This window comes from Dendrobates tinctorius, unplaced genomic scaffold (assembly GCF_039654945.1).
Source record: "Dendrobates tinctorius isolate UK_male_01 unplaced genomic scaffold, ASM3965494v1 ptg000377l, whole genome shotgun sequence".
In the NCBI taxonomy this organism is placed as follows: Eukaryota; Metazoa; Chordata; class Amphibia; order Anura; family Dendrobatidae; genus Dendrobates; species Dendrobates tinctorius.
The window spans coordinates 7,431,809-7,450,510 of NW_027362043.1; the positions used below are offsets into that span (position 1 = coordinate 7,431,809).

Below are 18,702 nucleotides of genomic sequence, written 5' to 3' on the forward strand. Positions count from 1 at the left end.
TTCCATGTGGGGGGAAGTATTCTGCGTGGGGGACACTATTCCGTGTGGGACGCAGTATTCTGTGTGGGGAGCACTATTCCGTGTGGGACGCAGTATTCTGCGTGGGGGGCACTATACCGTGTGGGAGGCAGTATTCTGTGTGGGGGGCACTATTCCATGTGGGGGGCAGTATTCCGTGTGGGGGGCACTATTCCGTGTGGGGGGCAATATTCTGCGTGGGGGGAACTATTCCGTATGGGGGGTACTATTCTGCGTGGGGGGCACTATTCCGTGTGGGGGGCACTATTCTGCGTGGGGGGGCACTATTCCGTGTGGGGGGCAGTATTCTGCGTGGGGGGCAGTATTCTGCGTGGGGGGGCACTATTCCGTGTGGGGGGCAGTATTCTGCGTGGGAGGCACTATTCCATGTGGGAGGCAGTATTCTGTGTGGGGGGCACTATTCCGTGAGGGGGGTAGAATTCTGCGTGGAGGGCACTATTCCGTGTGGGGGGCACTATTCCGTGTGGGGGGCAGTATTCTGCGTGGGGGGCAATATTCTGCGTGGGGGCCAGTATTCCGTGTGGGGGGCACTATTCCGTGTGGGGGGCAATATTCTGCGTGGGGGGCACTATTCCGTGTGGGGGGCAGTATTCTGCGTGGGGGGCACTATTCCGTGCGGGGGGCACTATTCCGCGTGGGGGGGCACTATTCCGTGTGGGGGGCACTATTCCGTATGGGGTGCAGTATTCTGCGTGGGGGGGCACTATTCCGTGTGGGGGGAAGTATTCTGCGTGGGAGGCACTATTTCATGTGGAAGGCAGTATTCTGTGTGGGGGGCACTATTACGTGTGGGGGGCAGTATTCTGCGTGGAGGGCACTATTCCGTGTGGGGGGCACTATTCCGTGTGGGGGGCAGTATTCTGCGTGGGGGGCACTATTCCGCGTGGGGGCACTATTCTGCGTGGGGGGCACTATTCCGTGTGGGGAGCAGTATTCTGCGTGGGGGGCACTATTCCGTGTGGGGGGTAGTATTCTGTGAGGGAGGCACTATTCTGTGTGGGAGGCAGTATTCTGTGTGGGGGGCACTATTCCGTGTGGGGGGCAGTATTCTGCGTGGAGGGCACTATTCTGTGTGGGGGGCACTATTCCGTGTGGGGGGCAGTATTCTGCGTGGGGGGCACTATTCCGCATGGGGGCACTATTCCGTGTGGGGGCAGTATTCTGCATGGGGGGTGCTATTCCGTGTGGGAGGCAGTATTCTGTGTGGGGGGCACTATTCCGTGTGGGGTGCAGTATTCTGCGTGGGGGGCACTATTCCGTGTGGGGCACTATTCCGTGTGGGGGGCAGAATTCTGCGTTGGGGGCACTATTCCGTGTGGGAGGCAGTATTCTGCGTGGGGGGCACTATTCCGTGTGGGGGCAGTATTCTGCATGGGGGGCACTATTCCGTGTGGGGGCACTATTCTGCACGGGGGGCACTGCACCGTGTGGGGGGCAGTATTCTGCGTGGGAGGCACTATTCCGTGTGAGAGGCAGTATTCTGTGTGGGGGGCACTATTCCGTGTGGGAGGCAGTATTATGTGGGCAGCACTATTCCGTGTGGGGCACTATTCCGTGTGGGGGGGGGCAGTATTCTGCGTTGGGGGCACTATTCCGTGTGGGAGGCAGTATTCTGCGTGGGGGGCACTATTCCGCGTGGGGGCACTATTCTGCGTGGGGGGCACTATTCCGTGTGGGGGCAGTATTCTGCGTGGGGGGCACTATTCCGTGTGGGAGGCAGTATTATGTGGGCGGCACTATTCCATGTGGGAGGCAGTATTCTGCGTGGGGGGCACTATTCCGTGTGGGGGGCAGTATTCTGCGTGGTGAGCACTATTCCGTGTGGGGGGCAGTATTCTGTGCGGGGGCAATATTCTGCGTAGGGGGCAGTATTCTGCGTGGGAGGCACTATTCCGTGTGGGGGGCAGTATTCTGCGTGGGGGGCACTATTCCGTGTGGGGGGCAGTATTCTGCGTGGGAGGCACTATTCCGTATGGGGGGCAGTAGTCTGCGTAGGGGGCAGTATTCTGCATGGAAGGCACTATTCCGTGTGGGGGCAGTATTCTGCGTGGGGGGCACTATTCCGTGTGGGGGGCAGTATTCTGCGTGGGAGGCACTATTCCGTGTGGGGGGCAGTATTCTGCGTCGGGGCACTATTCCGTGTGGGGGCAGTATTCTGCGTAGGGGGCAGTATTCTGTGCGGGGGGCACTATTCCGTGTGGGGGGCAGTATTCTGCGTGGGGGGCACTATTCCGTGTGGGGGGCAGTATTCTGCGTGGGGGGCACTATTCCGTGTGGGGGGCAGTATTCTGCGTGGGAGGCACTATTCCGTGTGGGGGGCAGTAGTCTGCGTAGGGGACAGTATTCTGCCTTGGGAGGCACTATTCCGTGTGGGGGCAGTATTCTGCGTGGGGGGCACTATTCCGTGTGGGGGCAGTATTCTGCGTGGGGGGCACTATTCCGTGTGGGGGGCAGTAGTCTGCGTAGGGGGCAGTATTCTGCGTGGGAGGCACTATTCCGTGTGGGGGGCAGTATTCTGCGTGGGGGGCACTATTCCGTGTGGGGGGCAGTATTCTGCGTGGGGGGCAATATTCCGTGTGGGGGGCAGTATTCTGCGTGGGGGGCAGTATTCCGTGTGAGATGCAGTATTCTGTGTGGGGGGCACTATTCCGTGTGGGGGGCACTATTCCGTGTGGGGGGCAGTATTCTGCGTGGGAGGCAGTATTCTGTGTGGGGTGCACTATTCCGTGTGGGGGGGCACTATTCCGTGTGAGAGGCAGTATTCTGCGTGGGAGGCATTATTCCGTGTGAGAGGCAGTATTCTGTGTGGGGGGCACTATTCCGTGTGGGGGGCAGTATTCTGCGTGGGAGGCAGTATTCTGGGTGGGGGGTAGTATTCTGCGTGGGGGGCAGTATTCCGTGTGGGGGGCAGTATTCCGTGTGAGAGGCAGTATTCTGCGTGGGGGGCACTATTCCGTGTGGGGGGCAGTATTCCGTGTGGGGGGCAGTATTCTGCGTGGGAGGCAGTATTCTGGGTGGGGGGCAGTATTCCGTGTGGGGGGCAGTATTCCGTGTGGGGGGCAGTATTCTGCGTAGGGGGCACTTTTCCGTGTGGAGGACTCTGTGGGTTAGCAGCGGGGCAGTATTTCCTGGTGTCATTTGGGTACAAATTTCCTCGTGTTTACTCCATTGTTTGAAGCTACCGTTACCTATAGTACAGTTACCATGACGGCCTGAGGGGGCACCCAGCATCTTATAATGGTGGACTCTGAACCCCCAGAGATGATGCTGTCACGCTGCCAGGAATCACCGAACAAGTCAACCACTGGCAGAGCGCCCTCAACAAACATGTCCGCTTGTTGCCAGCAGCCGTAAACGTCACGAGAGAGGGCAAGGGAAACTGCCGTCAGTCATGGTATTCTTCGTGATGTGATTGGTTAGCCGCAGGAGAGGGCGGGAGCTTCCGGCGGTCGGTTGTTGGGCTCTGGATGGTTTCCTGTGTGCGGGGAGAGACCTTCTAACGCCGTTTTGAGACGTTGTGCAGCTCAGGGAGGCCGTACAGACCGGAGACAAGACGAATACCAACCGTTTGAGTCCACGTCATAGCGCTATACTCCCAGGCTTTGAAGAGCCCCTTATAGGTAGACAGGGGTACCCCATACATCCAAGAGGCCACTGTTAGGACCTGGGGTACCCCAACCTTACCATAGCCCCCCTGTGTAGCCAGGGGTCTCCCAACTGTCTTAGCCCCCCAGCATACCCAGGGCTCTCCCATTCTTCCTATAGCCCCCCATTATACTCAGGGCTCTTGCTTCCTTCTCCTATCCCCCTAACATATTCAGGACTCCCCCATTCTTCCCATAACCCCCCAGCATACCCAGGGCTCTCCCATCCTTCTCATAGCCCCCCCAGCATACCCAGGGCTCTCCCATCCTTCTCATAGCCCCCCCCAGCATACCCAGGGCTCTGCCATCCTTGCCATAGCCCCCCAGTGTAACCAGTGGTTTCCCATCCTTGCCATAGCCCCCCCAGTGTAAGGCTCACCTATCCTTCCACATAGCCGCCCCAGAGTAACCAGGGCTCTCTCATCCTTGCCATAGACCCCGCCCAGTGAAACCAGGTTTATCCCATTCTTCCCATAGCCCCCCCCCAGTGTAGCCAGGGGTCTCCCATCATTCTCATAGTCCCCCAGTGTAACCAGGGGTCTCCCAACCTACTCATAGCCCCCCAGTGTAATCAGGGCTCTTCCATCCTTCCCATAGCCCCTCAGTGTAACCAGGGGTCTCCAATCCTTCCTATACACCCCCACATCTCTATGTAACGCCCCTGATCAGTCTGTTATATAGTTACCCCCACCTCCAATGCTCTTTAGTGACACCCAATTTTTTTGTTTTTAGAGGTGCTCACTTATTTGATAGCTGTCCCTTCTAATTTTCCTGTAAATGTCTGGGGGTTATGTCACATCCCCCCAAATATCCCCTCATTCCTTCTATATAGTGTTGAGTCCCCCTCTAATTATAGCCAAGCAATAAGAAGAGACGCTCCCACAATGGAGCAAAAATCCAAAGGCAAATTGTTGATCTCCACCAGCCTGGACGCCAAGGATGAACTGGAGGAGGTAACTTGTCTGGGGGCAAGGATGGTTTTGCAGCTTGTACATGTCTGGGGAGCACCATCTGCAGTGGTTATCCGCACCACGTACATGCCAAGGTTACAGGGGGAAACATCGGGTTCGTGTTTACTCAGTTGCCATGATGACTGTCTCCCGTAGTGGGGTCAGGTTAATGACCAATTAAACCATTGTGCTGTAATGAGGGCATCAGTCTTGTGCTACTGCTCTCGAGGGTCACGGCTCATTACCAGGGGCCGGCCCTTGCGGGGTGCCCCCCCGGTATTGTATGATCTGTGCTGCTTGCGGTGTCTGGTATGGACAGAGTTAATGACTCCTACAATTGCCGGGCCCTCGCGCTGCATCACTGATTCTCTTTGTGCGTGGGTTTGGGGGCCCGGAGGGCACAGTTCAGAGGGAATGTGTAATGGTCGGCTTCTGTCACCAAGGACCGCTCCCCTCCGCAGATAGCGAGGGGCTTTGATGCTGTAGTCCAGATCCTGTGCGCCCTTCATCCTGCACCTCGCCCACTTATCGCCTGTCTGCTCATTAGCAGCTTTGATAATTAGTCTTTGCGTTCTTCCTCAGAGGGGGTGCGATAATCAGAAACCAGTGCACGGATCAGGGACCACTTTGTACCCTGGGAGCTGTAGTCTGCTTATGACAGATCCTTCTGCACTCTTGATACCCCGCCCGGATATTGGAGGGTGGTGTTAGTGGGGATCATCCCTGCAGAGAGCACCTCCCATGTGACTGGCCTGTTGTGTCTTTCAGAGGCTGGAGCGCTGCGTGGCACTGGTCACCTCTATGACTAACGGCGTGTCTGAGCGAGAGGCCAACGACGCACTGAACGCTTATGTAAGTATTTTCACCACTCCAGACTATGGGTTCGTGAAGGCTACCCTTTTACTCACCAATGTGCAGACCCCCAATCTCATAATATCTATATTTGGGAACCACATTTCCTCTTTATTTCTGGCAGGGCTGTGGAGTCGGTAAGCCAAACCTGTGACTCCCGACTCCTCAATTTCCCTTACACCGACTCCCACATATATTGCTTATATTTAAGTGACAAATTTATTGTAGTACAATGTGAACATCAGACATTTAATCATTTTTATGATACAATAATCAAGATATTTAGATAGAACATAATATATATTTATTGGAATACAACTTTAGAACACAAAACTGTAATAAATTGTAAATATGTAATACACTATGTAATATCGATTACATATATATATAACACTATGTAATAAACTATGTAAGTGGCAAAAAAACGGTTTCAACAAAAACATACTAAACATTTGTGCAGTCTATGAATTTGTTCTAAGAAATAGAATTGCCTCCATCAGATCCTCCTTCATAGATGACCTAATAATTTTAAGGCCAGAGAACAACCTCTCTACACTAACTTGGGTTGGAGGCAAAGCCGTAACCACATGGGCAACATCTCTAACAATTTCCGGGTATAAAGGAATTGCCTCATGCACAGTCAGTTTTGATGAACGGTTGAATTTTTCTATTTCTTTGAGAGCAAGTGAAACATTTTGCTGAAATATGGTCAATCTGCTTGCTATAGGAGACGGAGTGAAGTCTTTTTCCTTGCAGCAACGCTTTGCCTGCTCCATATCATCCAAATACTTGTCAAAGTCAAAGTCCTCATCTGATGAGGATGAAGATATGGCAGCAGTAGCACTGTCAGGACCCAAGTCCTCTTGCGCCTGGCAGTCTTCCTGTAGGCCACTCATCCTAACTGCTACCTCAGTCAGAGCTTCTTTTCCTTTAGTAAACTGTTGATCATCAAGCAATATACGGTGACTTGGGTCCACATAAACAGCTGCCAGAAAAATTTTATTTTCCAATAGCTGTGTCTCTCTCCGTTTCATTGAAGCAGCAATGCCATCTGCGATTATACCTCCTCATTGGGACAGGCAAAATAGCAAGTTCTTCCACTCCCTTATGAAAATGCCAGGAGTTAAATCCGCAGCTGGTAACTTTTTAGTCACGGTAAATGGGTGATTAAGCAATTCCTTCAATTCAGCCACCTGTGTCCATTGACCTTCATGTAGTGTTACCTGAGGGTTCGCCTTAATTATAAGAAACGGTTTTTGATCAAGCAATCGCTCAATCATTAAATAAGTGCTGCCCCACCGAGTGGCTTGATCAACAATTGCCCCTTTCCCAGCACGTCTCTTCAAGATGGAATCAATTTTAGGGGTTCTGGCGGCAATAAACAATTTCCTCACTTTTCCAGTCAGATTTCCAGCATGTCCCTCTTGCAGACTATATCTTATTGCCAGCTGTGCACAACTTTCCCCATCTCGGGGCCCAGGAATCAGATCCTGTGCAGGGCAGGCACCCCTCCCCCTCCTCTCTCTGGTGAAGACGGCAGAAGACAGGACAGAGGAGGGGAAATTGCCCCCTGCAGTCTGGAGCCGGTGCAGGACGGGAGCACTGCAGCATACAAGTGAGTTTTGATAGGTGCGTGTCCCTGCTTCTAGGGGGGTTGGGGGCAGCTGCCCCCCTTGCCCCTCGCGGCCATGATTCACACACAGCGTTTTTGGGGATCCGTTTTTTGCAGTAAAATGCAGTGACTCCGGGCATCCCAGCAAAGTCATTGGGTTTCAAGATCTGACATTCAGACACATTGTTTTGTGAGGATCCGTTTTTGGGCTGAATGAGCATGTCCGTTTGTGTGGCGTTTTTCTAATCTGCTTTTGCTATTGAAAACATTCTCTATGAGCTCAAAAACCTTTCAGGTGATGCGGTTTTTTAAAACACTGATCTGCTTTTGCAGCTGAAAAACGTATCCTCAAAAAACGCAGCAAAAACGCTGTGTGTGAATGTAGCCTTAGATCAGGAATAGAACAGCATTTATAGGACATTTCATAACTTTCCCAAATTCCTATGAAAAAATATTCAGCACATTCTGCATTGAACTACTGTACCCAATTTATTATATATTTTAGGAGTCAGAGTCGGTCCATTTTATTCCGATTCCACCAAAATGAGCACCGACTCCACAGCCCTGATTTCTGGTCTCTGTCACTTATCTCCGTCTCCACTGTAGCACAGCCGTCCTGTATGAAGTCTCTGCTTGCTGCCAGTGAATGGAAATAACATTGACAGAAAACCTTTCTTAAATCTCCACAACTGGAGATTCATTACAGTGTATCCTACCTGTATACCGCCTTTCCCCGAATATAAGACACCCCCGAATGTAAGACGTACTAGGGGAATAATGGGGGATGCCTAATGTAAGACATCCCCCGTTTATAAGACATAGCGGATCAGCGGTGCCCCGAAAGTAAGACGTTGTGCGGTACCGGTATAATGCATTAGGTTTAACATACCGGTACCGGTGCCTGTGTCCCCCGGGCAGAAGTCAGGGCCTCTCTGATTGGCCCAGTGGCTTCTGTGAGCCCGCCCGCCGGCCGCCCTGACGTCACCGCTCATTAGGTAGGCAGTGTCCCACTGTGTCCCCCCGCCCGGCCAGAAGTCAGGGCCTCGCTGATTGGCCCAGCGGCTTCTGTGAGCCCGGCCGCCGCCCTGACGTCACCGCTCATTGGCCAGTGTCCCCCTGCACGAGGAAGAAGAAGCCTGCCCTGCCCCGCACCGCAGAGGAATCGCCATCCGGTAAGCAATGGCTGTGGGATACTGTACCATACCGTAATGGCAGGCTGTGGGATACTGTACAATGGCAGGCTGTGGGATACTGAACACCACACTGTTCAGCTTGTTAATAAATGTTATTTTTTGGTTAAAACAAAAATCGTCTTTTTTTTTTTTCTAATATAAGACATACCCCGAAAGTAAGACATAGTGGGACTTTTGGGGGTCAAAAGAATGTAAGACACTGTCTTATATTCGGGGAAACACGGTAGATGCCAGATGACACCTGCTCCAATCAGGGCTGTGGAGTCGGAGTTAGTTTTGGTCGGAGTCGGTAGAAATGTTCCGACTCCAGCTTTAAAAAAAAATGTATTAATATTTCATAATTGAACTTTCATATGAATTTTATAAATGTTACTCAAATATATATGTTCTATCAAACTATGAACAACAGTGATAAGCAGTTCTGCTGGAGATAGAGACATTTCTTACTTCTTGTGTGTCACTGTTCTCCACTGCCCTTATCTAATCTTATACTTGGTTAACCTCATGCTGCCCCAACCCCCCTACTTACAATGTATGAAACTGAAAGTGAAAATGTGTTGCAAATTCTTAGTAGTAAAGCTCCTCCTCTAGACTAGATCATACTAGGTGTGCGTCTTCCAAGCATCTCACAGCTGCCTGCTACTCAGAAGAGGAAGACTGTAAGAAGTATTGTCCTTTCAACAAACTTTGCATCAGTTAACTGTGAGTACATGAGGAATAATAACAGTATTACTGACCACTATATCAGTTGTACGACCTGGCAATAATTTTGTACAATTGTTTTTAGGAAAAACAATTGTCATTTGGATTGTGAATGCAGAATTAAAAACCTGAGAATGTCAAAGAAGCATCACATTAAATCAGCTGTATTTGAACATTTCACCATCACTCAAGATAGAAAACATTATGTCTGTCAGTGTATGACAAATGATCCAGACGAAAATAAATGCTGTGAAGCCAAGATGAGTGCATATTCAGGCAAAGATAAAAATGCTCCTACCAGAGCTTCTAATCTAAAGAGACATTTGCAGCGCTTTCATCCAGAAGTACTGAAAGCAGTGGATGAGAAAGACTGCATCCAAACCAATGAACCAGTGCCCAGCTCTTCCAGCCAAACAAAGGAGCAGAGAACTTTGCAGCCATCAGTTGCAAGATATTTTGTCAGTGACAAAGTTACTGTGACAATGACAGTAGATACATTTAAAAAACAGATCATAGAGCTTGTTGTAAAGGATAGTGTGCCTATTTCATTATTTTCACAACCAGCTTTTATGTGTCTGAATGGGGAAATGGCCCGCAAGCTTGGAGAGAGAGAGTATTAGAAAATTAGTAATCGAAGAAGCTTTTAAACAAAAGGAAGAACTTAAAAAAACTCTCAAGGGACGCTTTCTGTTTCTTAAAATGGATGCCTGCACACGTCACAGAGTGAACTATTTTGCCATCAATGTCCGATTTGTTTGTGACAAAAATGAAATAGTTACCAAGACATTGGCAGTAAAAGACACCAAAGCTCATCACACCAGTGAGTTTCTCCAGGTCTTGGTGGAAAAGGTTCTGCAAGACTATGAACTTAAAAAAGAGCAAGTTCTTTCTGTCGTAACTGACAATGCTTCAAACATGATAAGTACTATTAAGCTAATGAATGAGAGTAATGATGGTGACCAGCAGCTAGAAGAACATTCTGGGTCCACAGACACAGAAATGTTTGAAATAGAGAAACACAGTATTGTAACTGAGGAGCAAACTGAAGTTGCTTCAGATGAACAGCAACATGATAGTTAAGATCTTGTTGAAACTGTGTCAATATGTTCTTTCATTCATCACATGCGCTGTGTTGTGCATACGCTACAGCTGGCTATAAGAGACAGTCTGCAAGAAGGACATGCTGCTGCACTGATTGGCAAGGTGAGAAAATTGGCTACTGTTGCCAGAACCCCTAAAGTTGACTCAATTTTGAAGAGACGTGCTGGAAAAGGGGCAATTATTGATCAAGCCACACGATGAGGCAGTATTTACTTAATGATTCAGCGCTTGGTTGAACTGAAAACCTTTCTTGTAGACATGGCTAACCCTCAACTGACGCTAAATGAAAGTCAGTGGAATCAGGTGACTGAGCTGGAAAAATTGCTAGAGCACCCATTTACAGTGACTAAAAAATTACAAGCAGAGGACTTAACTCCAGGTATTTTCTTAAAGGAGTGGAAGAACCTGATGTTTCGCCTGTCCCAAAGAGGAGGGTTAATTGCAATTGGCATTGCTACATCAATGAAACGGAGAGAGGAGCTACTATTACAAAATAACATTCTTTTGGCAGCTGTTTATGTAGACCCAATGCATCGGATTCTTCTAGATGATTAACAGCTAAGTAAAGGAAAAGAAGCTCTGTTTGAAATAGCAGTAAGGATGAAAGGGTTGCAGAACAGTCAGGAGGAACAAGAAGAATTTGGTCGTCCTGCCACATCTTCACCCTCATCATCAACTGATGAAGAATTTAATTTAAAAAAATATTTGGATCACAAGGACCGTGCAAAGCGTTCCCGCATAGAAGAAGAGTCATCCCCATCAAGGGACACAGCCAGTACATTTCAGCAGAATTTTTCATGTGCACTAAAAGAAATTGAGAAATTTGACCGTTCATCAAAAATAACAGTGCAACAAGCGATTCCTCTGTATCCTGACATTGTCAGAGATGTTGCCCGAGTGGTTACTGCTTTGCCACCAACACAAGTTAGTGTAGAGAGGTTGTTCTCTGCTCTCAAAATAATTAGATCAGATTTGAGGGCATCCATGAAGGAGGATCTGACAGAGGCAATACTTTTTCTGAGGACAAATTTATAGATTTCTTCTTATTAACTGCATAAAAGTGTTTATTGCATATTTACTTACAGTTTAGAAAAGTTTATAAAAGTTATTTGCTATATTCTAATTGTATTCTAATAAATGTAGTTTTTGCTCTAAGTGGTCTGATTACTTATATGAAGGTGAGAAACTGAATAAGCACGATGTTTAATATTTTACAACAGTAAATTTGTTATGAATTGGCCATTTATGAAGGAGTCGGAGCCGGAGTCTGATAAAATCCAGGAGTCGGAGTCGCAACTGTGGCTTACCGACTCCACAGCCCTGGCTCCAATACATTGTAACAAACTGACAGGGTTGGAGATCTGAGCTGCCATGTTAACAAATCACACCCCCCCTCCCCCCACAGCAGATCCTCTCCCTGCATCCTCAGCTGATCCCTTCAGATTACATCTGTGCCCGTGCTCCCCGCCGCACCTGATCGCTCCGGTTCCCTGCTATCCCTGAGCGCTCTGCTCCTCCCCTGCCGCACCTGAGCGCTCCCCTGCCGCACCTGTACCCTTCTGTCCTTGAGCACCCTGCTGTTCTTGAGAATTCTTCTCCCATGCCGCTCCTGAGTGCTCTGCTCCCCCTCCGCCACTGATCCCTGAGCGCCCCGGTGCTGTCCTTGAGCGCCCCGATGCCGCCTCTGAGCACTCTGCTCCCATGCCGCATTTGATCGCTGAGCGCTCTCCCCATCGCTTCCTTTATTTTGTCTTGTCTGCTTCTTCCAGGTCTGTAAAGGAGCCAGTCAGCATGAGGAGGTCTGCCTGGGTCTCTTCACCCTGGTGCTGTCAGAGGCGGCTCAGGCACAGAAGGTAATTGCCATCCATGGCACATTATGTACGAGGGGCATAGGGCTCATTCTACATCTCACTGGGGAAGGGAGCAAATACTGGGTGCTTGGTCTGTAACTGTGGCGGGTGATGGGTCTATAGCTTTGGTGGAAACAAAGTGCGTCCTGGGCTGGCGCTCCGGCGAGGCGAAGGGCATCCTTGGCCGACATCTCCGCCTCCACACTGAATTAACCCCTTCTGTCCCGCTTGCTGTGGCTGCCCATCGCTCTACGCTCCCACATTACCAGCGTAACGGGCAGGGGGAGGCACCCTCTGATATTTCGGGAAACGTTAAGCAAACACATTCTGCCTGGGAGAGGGTGCGACCCTGGCAAGCTCAGTGTTTTTCTTTCTCCTCATATTTCTTGAGTAATGACAATCGGGCACGTGAGATCACGAGGAGCGCAGGAAAGTGCCGACTGTCAGCTCATGAGACCGGCAGCAGGCCCATCTGCAAAAAGCCAGGCAGCACAGAAGATTTCAGCCCAGTGTGGCGGCAGATAATGTGGCGTGATTCAAGGGGTTTTCCCAGACCTGTCACTCCTGGAGACACCCCCTGCCCCTCCCTGATATATCATGGTGTTGGTTGGGAGTAATGGAAACCCAAGGGGGGGGTCTGATCTGAGGTTAGAGGGGTCTGTGTAGTAAAAGCCCTTCCAGTGCGGGGGACCTCCGGTTACTGGTCAGCTTCCTGTCTGTTCTTATATTGTAGGCAGGTGAGGGATAAGTCGCCGTGGAGCCCTCAGGGTGTTCTTCCCCCCCCCTCCCCCCCCCCCCCCCGCAGTGCTTATCTCGGGTGTTGTGAACTTTTATTTAAAGCAGCTAATTGCTTTCTGGAAAGCTGTAGGAGACTATCAGTACTGGAAGGTGGGGGGCGCTGCGTCTCTGCTGCTAATCAACCTCCAGTTGGTAATGGGGGGCAAACACCGATTTAGGGACCGCGCGGAGTCCAGTCTTTTTCTCTGGTCAATATTGCTTCGGGTTTACAGCGGAGAGCGAACTCCCCTTCATGGACCCTAATGTATCCCCAGAACCTGATGAGGGGGATTGGAAGAATGTACGCAATCATATCATTCAGGAGCTGTGGAAAGCAGGCTGACAACCTGTGTGAGAATTTCTTATGTAGAGGTGTATATAGCGCTGCCCTGCTGGCATCTCTGTACCTGTCAAGGAGCTCCTCTAACAGCAGTAATAGGAGTTCACAGATCTTCTTCCTTCCATATTCCATTCCCTTTTCTGCTCTGCCCTTTGTCACTTTCTTTTTGCTTTCTGACGTTCGCTTTTCCTTTTTGCTTTCGGACTGTTTCGCTTTTTCCTTTTTTTTTTCTATTTCGCTTTTTCTTTTCCCATTTCGAACTCTCTCGCTTTTGCCTTTCCCATTTCGGACTTTCTCTCTCACTTTTTCTTTTCCAATTTAGGACTCTCCCTTTTTTTTTTCCCACTTCGGACTCTCGCCCTCGTGCCTCTCCCACTTCGGACTCTCGCCCTCGTGCCTCTCCCACTTCGGACTCTCGCCCTCGTGCCTCTCCCACTTCGGGCTCTCGCCCTCGTGCCTCTCCCACTTCGGGCTCTCGCCCTCGTGCCTCCCCCACTTCGGGCTCTCGCCCTCGTGCCTCCCCCACTTCGGGCTCTCGCCCTCGTGCCTCCCCCACTTCGGGCTCTCGCCCTCGTGCCTCCCCCACTTCGGGCTCTCGCCCTCGTGCCTCCCCCACTTCGGGCTCTCGCCCTCGTGCCTCCCCCTCTTCGGGCTCTCGCCCTCGTGCCTCCCCCTCTTCGGGCTCTCGCCCTCGTGCCTCCCCCTCTTCGGGCTCTCGCCCTCGTGCCTCCCCCTCTTCGGGCTCTCGCCCTCGTGCCTCCCCCTCTTCGGGCTCTCGCCCTCTTCGGGCTCTCCCCCTCTTCGGGCTCTCGCCCTCTTCGGGCTCTCCCCCTCTTCGGGCTCTCGCCCTCTTCGGGCTCTCGCCCTCTTCGGGCTCTCGCCCTCTTCGGGCTCTCCCCCTCTTCGGGCTCTCCCCCTCTTCGGGCTCTCGCCCTCGTGCCTCCCCCTCTTCGGGCTCTCGCCCTCGTGCCTCCCCCTCTTCGGGCTCTCGTGCCTCCCCCTCTTCGGGCCCTCGTGCCTCCCCCTCTTCGGGCCCTCGTGCCTCCCCCTCTTCGGGACCTCGTGCCTCCCCCTCTTCGGGCCCTCGTGCCTCCCCCTCTTCGGGACCTCGTGCCTCCCCCTCTTCGGACCCTCGCCCTCGTGCCTCCCCCTCTTCGGACCCTCCATTTCAAGTCAATTAGTGCAATTTTTCTATATATTTTTAGTTAAAATGAATGTTTAAAGTTTTGAAAACAATGTGATTTCTGTGTTTCATACCTTTTGCTTTTGCTCATAACTCAGGCCAAAACCAAGATAGAGAAAGGGAAAACCTCGCTGCACTCAGAACTGTCCACGCTTTCTCTCCATGTGTCACCAGGGTATCTGTGTTATTCTACCCATGCCGACTCAAAAGCAAAGCATAGTTTCGAAAAGCGTTTTCAAAAATAAAATATGATATAAAAAAATTTTAAAATAAGTTGAGATCTCAAAGGGATCATACTTCAAAAAATAACTATATGAGCCGTGTCAATTTTAAATTCTGGAATTCAGATTTGTTCAGCCTGTGGTTTCCAAATAAATGAAGAAAAAAGAGTGCCTTGTCCTGATCCTGAACCAGGCGAATGATTTGATAAACTGTAGACTAAAGGCCCCATCTCACTAAGCAATCTCGGTAGCGAGATCGCTGCTGAGTCACAACTTTTGTGACATAACAGCGATCTCACCAGCGAGATCGCTGTGTGTGACAGCGATCAGCGAGCGGCCCCCCTGCCGGTATCGCTGATCGCTGCAAGAAATCTCTGGACATTTCTTTGGTCGCTGGTCTCCCGCTGGCCAGCACGCATCGCTGTGTGTGACAGCGGGAGACCAGCGATCAGGTGTAAAAAATAATGAAAAAAATAAAAAATATAGTTATTCTCACCTTCCGACGTCGCGTTCAGCCATCCTGCCTCTCTCCACGCTCCGGTCTCAGTGATCCTTTGCACGAATGACCGCGAGACTTTGTTATCCCGCGAGACCGTGACATCTCGCGGTCATTTGTGCAAAGGATAATATAATAATAATAATAATAAATTTTATTTTTAGAGCGCCGACATATTCCGCAGCACTTTACATTTCAGAGGGGATTTGTACAGACAATAGACATTACAGCATAACAATAATCACATACAGTAGATTATAACAAATACCAAGAGGAGTGAGGGCCCTGCTCGCAAGCTTACAGTCTATGAGGAAAGAGGTAGACACGAAAGGTGGGTGGTAACAGTTGCCCTGATTGTATGGACCAGCCATAATGTTAAGTGTGTAACAGTACAGACACAGAGGGCTAATGGATGCATAAAGCATGTGGGAACATGATGCTGGGAACCTGGTTATGGTAAAACTTTTGGCTCTGCCACACAGGGATAGGTTAGGTTAATGTGTTGAGGCGATAGGCCAGTCTGAATAAATGCGTTTTCAGGACACGCTTAAAATTGTGGGGATTGGGGACTAATCGTATTGACCTGGGAAGTGCATTCCAAAGAATTGGCGCGGCACGTGTAAAGTCTTGGAGACGGGAGTGGGAGGTTCTGACTATTGAGGATACTAACCTCAGGTCATCAGCAGAACGGAGGGCGCGGGTAGGGTGGTATACTGAAACAAGTGAGGAGATGTAGGGTGGTGCTGAGCCATGGAGGGCTTTGTGGGTGAGGGTAATAAGTTTATACTGAATTCTGGAGTGGATGGGTAGCCAGTGTAATGACTGGCACAAGGTAGAGGCATCGGTGTAACGATTGGTGAGGAATATGATCCTGGCTGCAGCATTCAAGACAGATTGGAGAGGGGAGAGTTTTGTAAGAGGGAGACCGATTAGAAGAGAGTTACAATAGTCGAGACGAGAATGAATAAGAGAAACAGTAAGAGTTTTTGCAGAGTCAAAAGTAAGAAAAGGTCGAATTCTAGAAATGTTTTTGAGGTGCAGATGACAAGAGCGAGCCAGTGATCGAATGTGGGGGGCAAAGGAAAGCTCGGAATCAAGTATGACCCCAAGACAGCGGGCATGTTGCTGGGGAGTAATAGTGGAACCACAGACGGAAATGGCAATGTCGGGTGTAGGTACATTAGTAGAGGGAGGAAACACAAGGAGTTCAGTCTTTGACAGGTTCAGTTTCAGATATAGATTCAGGATCACTGGGACCGGAGCGTGGAGAGAGGCAGGATGGCTGAACGGGACGTCGGAAGGTGAGAATAGCTATATTTTTTATTTTGATTCTATTTTTTACAGGATGGCAAGCGATGCCGGGCGCTCGGCATCGCTGTGCTGATCGCTGGTGAAGCTGTCTGTGTGACAGCTCATCAGCGATCACATAGCGACTTACTAGCGATCCTGACACCTTGATATCGGTGTCGGTATCGCTGGTATGTCGCTTAGTGAGACGGGGCCTTAAGGTTCCTACAATAGTGATTATGTGAGCTGAATTATGCCTGGCAGGAAACACTGTCTGTGAAGGTAAGAAAACACCTGGGCACAAGAGGCTGGTTCTTGTCAATTTGAAAGAGGCCTATTAATTTTTTTTTAATTTTGTTATTCAATTTCTGCCAAAATAGAATTTTCAAAATCTGCTGCCCTGCGACCTAGGAATTGTGTCCTGCCTGGTGTTTGTGGTGCACACTCAGTATGTGCTGCCCTGTGACCCATGAATTGTATCCTGGCTGGTGTTTGTGGTGCACACTCAGTATGTGCTGCCCTGTGACCCATGAATTGTGTCCTGCCTGGTGTTTGCACACTCAGTATGTGCTGCCGTGTGACCCATGAATTGTGTCCTGGCTGGTGATCATGGTGCACAGTGCACACTCAGTATGTGCTTCCCTGTGACCCATGAATTGTGTCCTGCCTGGTGTTTGTGGTACACACTCAGTATGTGCTTCCCTGTGACCCATGAATTGTGTCCTGCCTGGTGTTTGTGGTACACACTCAGTATGTGCTGCCCTGAGACCCATGAATTGTGTCCTGGATGGTCGTCATGGTGCACAGTCAGTATGTGTTGCCCTGTGACCCATGAATTGTGTCCTGCCTGGTGTTTGTGGTGCACAGTCAGTATGTGCTGCCCTGTGACCCATGAATTGTGTCCTGGCTGGTGGTCGTGGTGCAGATTCAGTATGTGCTGCCCTGTGACCCATGAATTGTGTCCTGCCTGGTGTTTTGTGGTGCACACTCAGTATGTGCTGCCCTGTGACTCATGAATTGTGTCCTGGCTGGTGGTCGTGGTACACAGTCAGTATGTGTTGCCCTGTGACCTATGAATTGTGTCCTGGCTGGTCGTCGTGGTGCACAGTCAGTATGTGTTGCCCTATGACCTATGAATTGTGTCCTGCCTGGTGGTCGTGGTGCAAAGTCAGTATGTGCTGCCCTGTGACCCATGAATTGTGTCCTGCCTGGTGTTTTGTGGTGCACACTCAGTATGTGCTGCCCTGTGACCCATGAATTGTGTCCTGGCTGGTGGTCGTGGTGCACAGTCAGTATGTGTTGCCCTGTGACCTATGAATTGTGTCCTGCCTGGTGGTCGTGGTGCACAGTCAGTATGTGTTGCCCTATGACCTATGAATTGTGTCCTGCCTGGTGGTTGTGGTGCACACTCAGTATGTGCTGCCCTGTGACCCATGAATTGTGTCCTGCCTGGTGTTTGTGGTGCACACTCAGTATGTGCTGCCCTGTTACCCATGAATTGTGTCCTGCCTGGTGTTTGTGGTGCGCACACAGTATGTGCTGCCCTGTGACCCATGAATTGTGTCCTGACTGGTGGTCGTGGTGCACAGTCAGTATGTGCTGCCCCGTGACCCATGAATTGTGTTCTGGCTGGTGGTCGTGGTGCACAGTCAGTATGTGTTGCCCTGTGACCCATGAATTGTGTTCTGGCTGGTGGTCGTGGTGCACAGTCAGTATGTGTTGCCCTGTGACCCATGAATTGTGTCCTGGCTGGTGGTCGTGGTGCACAGTCAGTATGTGCTGCCCTGTGACCCATGAATTGTGTCCTGGCTGGTGGTCGTGGTGCATAGTCAGTATGTGCTGCCCTGTGACCCATGAATTGTGTCCTGGCTGGTGGTCGTGGTGCACAGTCAGTATGTGTTGCCCTGTGACTTATGAATTGTGTCCTGGCTGGTCGTCGTGGTGCACAGTCAGTATGTGTTGCCCTATGACCTATGAATTGTGTCCTGCCTGGTGTTTGTGGTGCGCACACAGTATGTGCTGCCCTGTGACCCATGAATTGTGTTCTGACTGGTGGTCGTGGTGCACAGTCAGTATGTGTTGCCCTGTGACCCATGAATTGTGTCCTGGCTGGTGGTCGTGGTGCACAGTCAGTATGTGTTGCCCTGTGACCCATGAATTGTGTTCTGGCTGGTGGTCGTGGTGCACAGTCAGTATGTGTTGCCCTGTGACCCATGAATTGTGTCCTGCCTGGTGTTTGTGGTGCGCACACAGTATGTGCTGCCCTGTGACCCATGAATTGTGTCCTGACTGGTGGCCGTGGTGCACAGTCAGTATGTGCTGCCCCGTGACCCATGAATTGTGTTCTGGCTGGTGGTCGTGGTGCACAGTCAGTATGTGTTGCCCTGTGACCCATGAATTGTGTCCTGGCTGGTGGTCGTGGTACACAGTCAGTATGTGTTGCCCTGTGACCTAT

General features: G+C 50.5%; 1 protein-coding gene across 3 annotated transcripts in view; it reads left to right on the forward strand.

Annotated features, from left to right (window-relative positions):
- Nucleotides 1–3,447: 3,447 nt before the first annotated feature.
- The window catches only part of INTS3 (integrator complex subunit 3), a 75,794-nt gene continuing 60,539 nt past the window's right edge, over nucleotides 3,448–18,702 (forward strand). For 2 of the 3 annotated variants that reach the window (XM_073563085.1, XM_073563087.1), the window contains exons 1-3: nucleotides 3,449–4,636; nucleotides 5,402–5,485; nucleotides 11,863–11,946. In XM_073563085.1, coding sequence (XP_073419186.1) covers nucleotides 4,568–4,636; nucleotides 5,402–5,485; nucleotides 11,863–11,946 — 237 coding nt within the window. In that variant the 5' untranslated portion in view covers nucleotides 3,449–4,567. Of the gene's footprint in view, nucleotides 4,637–5,401; nucleotides 5,486–11,862; nucleotides 11,947–18,702 lie in introns of all 3 variants that reach the window. The other variant, XM_073563086.1, reaches the window with a different exon arrangement.